General features: G+C 33.7%; 1 protein-coding gene across 1 annotated transcript in view; it reads right to left on the bottom strand.

Annotated features, from left to right (window-relative positions):
• The window catches only part of ADGRL3 (adhesion G protein-coupled receptor L3), an 890,906-nt gene that overhangs the window by 157,055 nt on the left and 724,563 nt on the right, over positions 1-9,288 (bottom strand). Inside the window, exons 12-13 of the mRNA XM_011949310.1 lie at positions 7,963-8,148; positions 4,912-4,950 (exon numbers count right to left, since the gene is read on the bottom strand). Coding sequence (XP_011804700.1) covers positions 4,912-4,950; positions 7,963-8,148 — 225 coding nt within the window. The remainder of the gene's footprint in view (positions 1-4,911; positions 4,951-7,962; positions 8,149-9,288) is intronic.

Here is a 9,288-nt window from a genome sequence, read left to right as displayed (position 1 = left end):
AAAAAAAAAAAAAAAAAATGTCTTAACTGCATTCCATCCCTGGAATACAGTGCAAAAAATCAATAAACATAAATCTAATGACATATCTTGCCACCTATCACCAAAAGATGAGATCAGTACTGCTAATAACAGTATCTCAGAGATTAGGAGCACAAGCGTCTGAATTAGAAAGACTTAGCTTTGAATTTAGGACACCCTCAATTATTATTGTGCGATCTTGTGAAAGTCATGTAACCCTCCCCGGGCCTCCATTTTTTCATCTGTAAGTTAAAAATCACAATAATTATATCATATGGTGGTTGTGAATATTAAATAAGAATGTATTCTAATTGCTCTGTACAATAATGGCACATAATTAATGCCTAATAAATAAATTTATTTTTATTTTTTTGGAGATGGAGTCTCATTCTGTCGCCCAAGCTGGAGTGCAGTGGCACGATCTCAGCTCACTGCAACCTCCACCTCCCGGGTTCAAGCAATTCTCCTGCCTCAGCCTCCCGAGTAGCTGAGATTACAGGCACGTACCACCACGCCCAGTTAATTTTTGTATTTTAGTAAAGACAAGGTTTCACCATGTTGGCCAGGCTGGTCTCAAACTGCTGGTCTCAAGTGATCTGCCTGCCTTGGCCTTCCAAAGTGTTAGGATTCCAGGAAATTAATTTATTCTTAACAACAAATCATTGTTAGTCTTAATCATGGTGTTGAAGCAGCACAGGACACATGTCAGGAGAGAAGCAATAGTACCATCAGTGCTATTTGTGTGACCCTGGGCCAGTACACTATCTCATCTTCATCTATAAGGCCCCTTCTGGTAATATTAAATCACGGCAACTGTTTAATATGCATGTGTAACACAAGTCTTACTTGTTTTCTCTAGTAGAAAACTGAAAACTCTCTGTCTTTTCTTGTTTTTTTAAGAGACATGAGTCTCACTAAGTTCCCCAGGCTATATTCGAACTCCTAGGCTCAAAAAATCCTTCTGCCTTAGCTTCTTGAGTACCCCGGGCTCTGTAGGGCCATGTCATTGTGTCTAAGAAATGGAAGTAATATGTTTTACTATGACACATATCAATTTATATCTTATGATACTCAACAAGAATTTTAGTATACTCTAAAATGATAATTACAATTAAAATATGCATATTAAACTCAATTTTTTGTTGTTGTTGTTAAAACTCTTGGGATGCAAACATAATGGCTTTTAAGGAGATTCACATATCATTTAAAATATCACACCAGCCACTTTTAATTGTACAACTACAGGTCAGTTATCATAGTTGACAAGTGATAGTTAAAATTTCACTGTGCTTTCATTTGTGTGTGAGATAAACAAAAGGTTAAAAGTAAGAAGATACAAAAGATAACTCTGGATAATTCATAAAATAGACACTGAACTTCTAAGTAATTGAAAACTAAATGGGGTTAGACAGCCAAAATCAACCCTAAAAGATTCATTGCTTGTGCCTATGAAAAGGCCATATATTTTTAAAAAATTTATGATGACTTAGAAATCATCTTATTTCAAATTTAATGCATAAAGCACTTCAAACATATTTCACACCTATTTCATAGATAGCTCTGAATGTACTCTGAACATAGAAACAATAGGAAACATAAAACAAGTCTTTAAAATGTAAATAGACTAAAGTTTAAAGGATTAGTCACTCTGGAATTTCATGAAATAATGATCTACATTAAGAGGAACAGAGGTAGTGCAACGTATTAGAGAGCAGAGCATTTCTGATTCACCAATATTCTGTTTGTATTTGGTGTTATAATGTTTACTCAGTAGCTGAAACATTTATTCATAGTCAGTTATAACCAGGAAATCAACCATTGAATAAACTGCTGTTAATTTTGCACCAGAGATTCATATTTGAATGACCATGCATTTCACAGGTTTAAATACCAAAAGACTAATTATCCCAAAGGCCCCATTAAAAGGATAGCATAGATTGCAATCAACAACAATCCTAACATTGCTCAGTTCAAAAATGATCTTCAGCTTTTGATGATAAAGGATATTTTTATTTCTCTACCTATTGTACTCACTGAGAGTATAGGTCATACATAGATATATATTTATATATACATATATATGTGTGTATATGTATATAAACACACCTATATAGACCTCGCAAGCAATCTTCCCCAAAACCTTAGAAAAATAAACCTGAACAGTTTCCTACACACAAAGGTTCATTATTTTATAAAATAAAACGCAAAAGTTTATCTTCCTAATCTCTGTTCAATGTTGAAATTTTCTTTTTCCTTTTAAATAGTATTTTCACAAAATGCCCTTATTAGCCTTATTCTAATAGCTTCACTTCACATTCAAAATGAAATGTGCAAGAATAATATTTTTTTTCAGTCTGGTTTTTACGTTTCTAATTGCTCATTCTGCAAAACAATGCTGAGATTAAAGTAATAAGAATTGATGAGACTCAGAACATGTGACTCCAAAATATGGCACATTGGCATTTGAGAAAACAGCAAAAGCAGGAAGGTAATTCTCATCTTCACCCTGCCTTTTTCTCCTGATGCAAATCAAACAACTGAGCAAGAATTTTCTAACTTTCCCTTGAATCAGGTCATAATATTCTCCTTAAAGAATGTCCAATTCTCGGGGCCGGACGCGGTGGCTCAAGCCTGTAATCCCAGTACTTTGGGAGGCTGAGACGGGCGGATCACGAGGTCAGGAGATCGAGACCATCCTGGCTAACATGGTGAAACCCCGTCTCTACTAAAAAATACAAAAAAACTAGCCGGGCGAGGTGGCGGGCGCCTATAGTCCCAGCTACTCGGGAGGCTGAGGCAGGAGAATGGCGTAAACTCGGGAGGCGGAGCTTGCAGTGAGCTGAGATCCGGCCACTGCACTCCAGCCTGGGCCACAGAGCAAGACTACGTCTCAAAAAAAAAAAGAATGTCCAATTCTCAATTCTATACTACCCAGAAGGACAGTGGAATGTGAATATTCAGATCATTGGAAAGGCATAAATGAACAAATTAATTTTTAGCGTTTACATCAACCTAATTTACATCTCCCTATACCTGGAAGGAAGGATCCCAAGACACAGAGATGCCCAGAACAATCTGAACAAATGCCTTGCTAAGTTCCCCCCAATGTACTACCATTAGATAATTCCCCCTTTGTTCAGTTGCACTTTCCCACGACTGTCTCCTCTTTATCAAACCTACACATAAAAAAATACAAGTTTTTCTGTTTCTTGGGGTCATTACCAAATGCTGCTATCTCACATAAAACTTACACAAAATAAATTTTTATGTTTTTCTCTTGTTAACCTGTCTTTTGTTATAGGGGCCTGAGTCATGAACCTAGTTATAGATCAGGAAAAGAAATACTTCCTTCCCTACAGAAACCACACATAATTATAATAGACACCTTTGGCCAAGTACAAATTTAGCCAACTTATAGGGAACATTTGTAATGTGTTCTTGTGTTGCTCAGGAGACTTGGAAGACACCAAATCCAATCAAAGTGATCAGTATACATTTCCAGAACGAGAGTATATCTAAAGAAAGTTGAGTCTACTCAACTGCATTTTCATTCCTCTGAAGTGTTAGTGTACTAACATCTATTAATCAATGTTTTCTCCTAGATAGTAAAATCCTAGACAAGGACTGCATTATATTTGCTTTGTTCACTTAAAGTTGTTGAGGATATGAAGATAGTCATGTATAGAATTTACAAATGGCATAGCTGCAAGAAAAAGAATTTGCCAGCCAGAATTAAGCAAATGATTATAGCTGGCACACAGAGCTATTTCCATTCATTAAAAAGTCTACTGTATTGTGCTTTTCACAATCTAAGTTTGTCCCAAGCCTATCCAGTTCCTTTTGCTATGATTTTATGCTCATTAAGTCACTTTCTCATTATAAATCCAATTCTCAATTCTATATTACCCAGAAGGATAGCAGATGTGAATATTCAGATCAGAGGAAAGGTATAAATAAACAAATCGATTTTTACTATTTATATCAACCTAACTTAAGAATTTTGGTTTAAAGAAGTAAACACCCTGATATTATGTTCACCTTCAAATTAACTGATAAAGTTTTGTTTTCAAACTGCCAATCTCATACCCATTAATTTGGTTCTTGAGGGTATCTCTTTATAAATGCAGATGGAATTTCTCTTTTAAAATGCTGTGAAATGTATACATGTAGAATAAAGTTTACAGCCAAACATTTTCATTGTTCCTCCTGCCTTCTTTGTTTCTTTCCTTCATTTCTTATAAAACAAAACAAAACAAAAACTAGAGAGCTTGCTTCTGAGGTTGTTCTCTGTCATACAAAATCCATAAACATAGGTATGGTTTATTGCTTATAAATTACAACATGCTTACAAATTAGAGCATGTCAGCCAGAAACAAAGTGCATTTACATTGGGATTACAGTTTTCGCAATAAGTAAGAGAGTAAGATAGTCACAATCATGCCTTGAGCCAATAAACAGCTTTACTGAGGAACAGAAGCATGATATTCCAAGTATCCTGGATTACTTGTTGTTTTGTAAGACTGATTTAATTTCATTTCTGAATGACTTGCTACTCAAATATGGGCTGACCCAATGAAAAAATGAAATGTTTTCATACCCACCTCTATGAAAAATAAATAGTGATTTTATAGATTATACCCAACTCACCTCTTAGTGATGATGAAAAAGTTCACACCTCAAGTTGCACCTCCTTCTTAGTCTGTGTTCCTCTTGTTTGACAGAGCATTGGCCCTGCCAACGCTTTAATGTTTTTCTGTTCCCACCCTTCTGCCTCTCCATGAAATTCCTTTATTTCAATAAGGTACATTATCGTTTTTCTATCAGGTGTCCATGCATGCCATCACAACACAGACATTCAACAACTTAACACATTTATAAAAACGCAGAAAGTACCTGGACATAGGCTCTGCAAGAGCGCTCTCTTTTCTGAAGCTGAATCCATTAAGACAGCAGATTAAACACAGAATAGAAAAAACAAGTTAGTGACAGAAGAAAACAAGAAAAATAAAAGAACACATCTACACTAAACACCTTATTTTGTCATTCACTGCTTTTCAGAAGAAAATGAAAGCTAAGCAGCAGCAAAATGTAAGCAAGTAATGGCTTGAAAAATAGTAGCCAACATCCTTTCAGAACAACCTAAGTGAAAACTGTACGGTATGAAGTTGTTAATGATAGCAAGAAATCTTTGAATACATTTAGTAGAAATTAGTAAAAATCAATATACTTCATTCATCTGAAATGATTCATTTCACATTAGGTTAGTTACGAATTTATGGGTGACAAAGACATGAAGTTAAGGAAATTACGTCAAAAGTTTGGAACCCATTTTTCGAAGATTATTTGTGGTTTACAGATAATATAAATGGTTAATGTGCACCACAAATCATATGTTCTTCATATATACAAAAACTTCTGTTAAATGCCCATTCATTATGACTCTTTGATTCTAATGGGCACATACTAGAAGTAACTAGCTACTGATTAAAAAAATGTGATTATTCTCCTGATTAATCACTGCTTTTATTTCTTGAAGAATTTCTTTTGACAGTTTTGACCAAAAATCAAATGATAGGAACTTTGGTGGGATAAGAAGTATATTTCTGTTTGTTTGTTTGCATAGAGAGTGATGTCTTTCCAGGCAAAAGGTTAGCAACAACTCATGTTATGTCCCAAACATTATTTCCTGGTGATAAAATGAATAATTAATAACAGTTTATCCACCATGTTTAAATAAATGAGCTAAAATTTTATAAATTCACTTGTGGGTTTTCCTCTTCTTTCCTATATATATAATTTTTTCCTTAGTAGCCTTGATTGTTGAAGGAGAAAATTACCCAGTTTTAAGAAGCAGTTACCCAGATTCCTTTTGTGTGGCTTATACTCTCCCAACTCTAATTCATGCATTCTTCAATGAGCATAGAGCAGTTACTCCTCCAAAAAATTAAGTGAGGAATGAATGCAAGTAAATTACCAGGGCTGTCATTTGGATCACTGACTTGCATCATACTTTGCAGGACTCTAACCCTCCAGAATTTCAATATAGAGCACAGTTGATTTGTACTGAGTTGACTTTTCAAATCTGATGGGTTATAACTGCTTCAGGGAAAGTGGGAACCACAGGAAATGAGAGCAAGCCAGCAAGCATGTGAATAACCTTTGCCCTCCCTTCTCCTTACCCCATCATGCAAATTAACATATGACAAACCACATTATATAAACAATTGAAAAGAGCCAAATGGGTAACAAAAGAAAGCATTAAAAAGCTTCACAAATGGAAATTTGCCCATTATTTAGTTATTTGATATTCAGAGTAGGCAAGCTGATTAGCTGTAGCTAGTTAGAATGTGACATTAATTGCCAGCTTTACCTGATATTGTCAGACATCAACACCATTTTTAAATAAAGATACAAAGTACTGCTATAACAAGTCATGTTATGGATATGTAACATTAATAGAAATGACTACATCCAGTACATTATGATAACAATAGCTGGCAGCAATATTCATTAATAGCATCCAGCCAGTCTGGGCAACAATGCATTAAAATCACAGCTTGCCCAGATTGTATAGGTAGCTGTGGATTATATTCCATCAAGTAATTAGTTGTGATTCTATCAAGGGCATAAGTGACAAAAATAACTCCTTTATGCTCAGAATGAAACAAATAATAATTTTTATCGAATAATAAAACTGTACCTGTTTTCTGTAGATGAAATTGCAAAACAAAACAAATAAAAAACAAACAAACAAACAAAACAGTTTGCCAGATAAAATACCTGGCTTTTCTGTGTTGAATAATCATTATTTAGAAAATGTATTTCCTTTTGATGAGTGAAATTCTTAACCTAGTAAGACACAGAAGAACTAAACATATTAAAAGACTACTTTGCAGTTATTTTCATTCTAAACGAGAATGTTCTTTTAGTGAATTCCATAGAGGAATATTAATCTGGCAATGTCAAATTCTTCTTTTTTAAAGTAGTAAGGCTATCATGATATTCAAGGCCCTAAAATTCAGTTTCAATCATTGAACATCTCTACTACACAAATGCCAGCCAGTCAGGGAACACATGTCATTTGAAGGTAGCTATGCTAATATGTTTTACCATGGGGTTAATTCACCATGTGACATTTTGTTACATAAGTAAATTATATTATTTATAAATATATGAAATATATTTTATATGTTTATGTAAATAAATGTCTATTTCATTTATATAAATATAAATGAAAATTCATAAAATGTATTTTCCCTGAAGTTAAAAACATGAATAATTTTTTTTTACTTACAATTCAAATTTGCTGGAAAATATTTAAGCTTTTAACATTTTAATGTTAGTGATACAAAATCTGAGTGATTTCAAAGTCAAAAGGAAGTAGAAATTAAACTTAATTGCTTGCCTTATGAATTTTTTTAAAGTTTTATTAGGGTAAATTATCTCAGTTTTTAAATAATCTATAATGGATGTTAGAGATCCATCCATCCTTCCAGAAGAAGATCTGTAATATCTTTTTGTTATTATGTTCTAAAGTCTTACTTATTGATTAGACATTTGTTTCATTGTCAATTATCTTAACATAAAAGTTTGAAAGCAAAAAGAAACTGCGTTTATGTACATTAACCCTCTCTGAATTTAGCATACCAGAATAACTGCCATGGAAAACAGAATTATAAATTCAAAATATAGAGAGAGAAATTATCATTTACCATTTCTTTAGATTACGAACAACGTAGTTCTATTATTATAATGAAATAACAAAGGAATTGAAAATAACTGTTGATTCTCTTTATAATGTATTATATTCCATAGAAGGGGGAAAATTAAGCAGTGAAGTCTTTCTGATTTTATGAAAACTTTAAAGACATACACACATACACACACACACACACACACACACACACACACACACACACACACACACATAATTGGGGTCCTTACCTTGTTCAAACTCCGGGCAGCGCTATCTTTTCCACCTGGGGTCAAGTTCCGAAGTTGTACATCTAGGAGGCCTACCAGCTGATCCATGGCCCGGACAGAGTAGCTGATGTCCCCAGCATTCAAGTGATTTCTTGTCTGTTCAGCCAGCTCTCTAGCAATGTTGGCAGCTGTCTCACCAGATTTCAACTATAATTTTTAAACAGAATACAAAATGTTATTTATAAATATATGAAATATATTTTGTATGTTTATGTAAATAAATGTCTATTTCATTTATATAAATATAAATGAAAGGAAAGAGATCTCACATAAATACTTTTATTGGTTTCTTTCAATGATCATGTTTGCATGTAATTGTAATGATTGATTCAAGAAATAGTTGTTAAACTCCATCTTCATCTGGAATACACTCCCCAATTTTTCCTGTGAATTCATCTTTTTCTTCAAAACTTGACTTTAAACTCATGTCTTCAGAAAGTTCCTCCTGAGGAAACTTACTTTGAAAAATCATGTTTACCTTAATTATCTATTTGGGTAGTTAAGTCTAAGGTTGCCCTTTGGTTTTTCTCTGTGAGTTTCTAAAGTTGACTTAGTTGCTTGTGTGTTGTGGATCCCCAATCACATTGTAAGTTCTTGGAGGCATGTACACATTTTCCTTTGTGTCTAGTTTAGCACTTAGTTTACAGTGAATACTCATCAGCTGCTAAGCTCTTTGAAAATTCTACCAGAAATAAAATCTGGGCTTTTCAAAGTGATTTTTGTCTTCTTACTAACTGAATAAGAAATTTCTCTCCCGGTATGTTATTGCTTAGTTTCCAGTATTTTTTTTCTCTGAAAGTACATGCTGATTTTTCAAGTACATTCTACAAGAATATGTCAAATTGTCAACACTCCAAAAATATTAAAATAGATAAAGACCTAATACGTCATCATCACTAGAACAAATTTGTTAGCCATGGGTAATTCAAAGATAGGAATATATATTAATTGGTAAGAAAGTCATGAGAAACAAGAAAGAAGAAACAAGAATGAGTAAATAAGTGTAATTTCCCAAGTTATACTCTTCTTTGTTTTGAAATTTAAAAAGTAAAACAGGACTATCACACATTTACACTAAATAAATAAAAAGTGTACAAAGTAAAAATAATGAACACCTCTATTTCACCTTTCTATATTCTCACTTTCCAGAGACTCTTTATTTATTTATTTATTTTTGAGACAGAGTTTCGCCTTTGTTACCCAGGATGGAGTGCAATGGCACAATCTCTTGGCTCACTGCAACCTCTGCCTCCTGGGTTCAAGCGATTCTCCTGCCCCAGCCTCCGA

Source organism: Colobus angolensis, unplaced genomic scaffold, assembly GCF_000951035.1.
Source record: "Colobus angolensis palliatus isolate OR3802 unplaced genomic scaffold, Cang.pa_1.0 Scaffold297, whole genome shotgun sequence".
Lineage (NCBI taxonomy): Eukaryota > Metazoa > Chordata > Mammalia > Primates > Cercopithecidae > Colobus > Colobus angolensis.
This window is presented reverse-complemented; position numbering and strand designations above follow the sequence as displayed.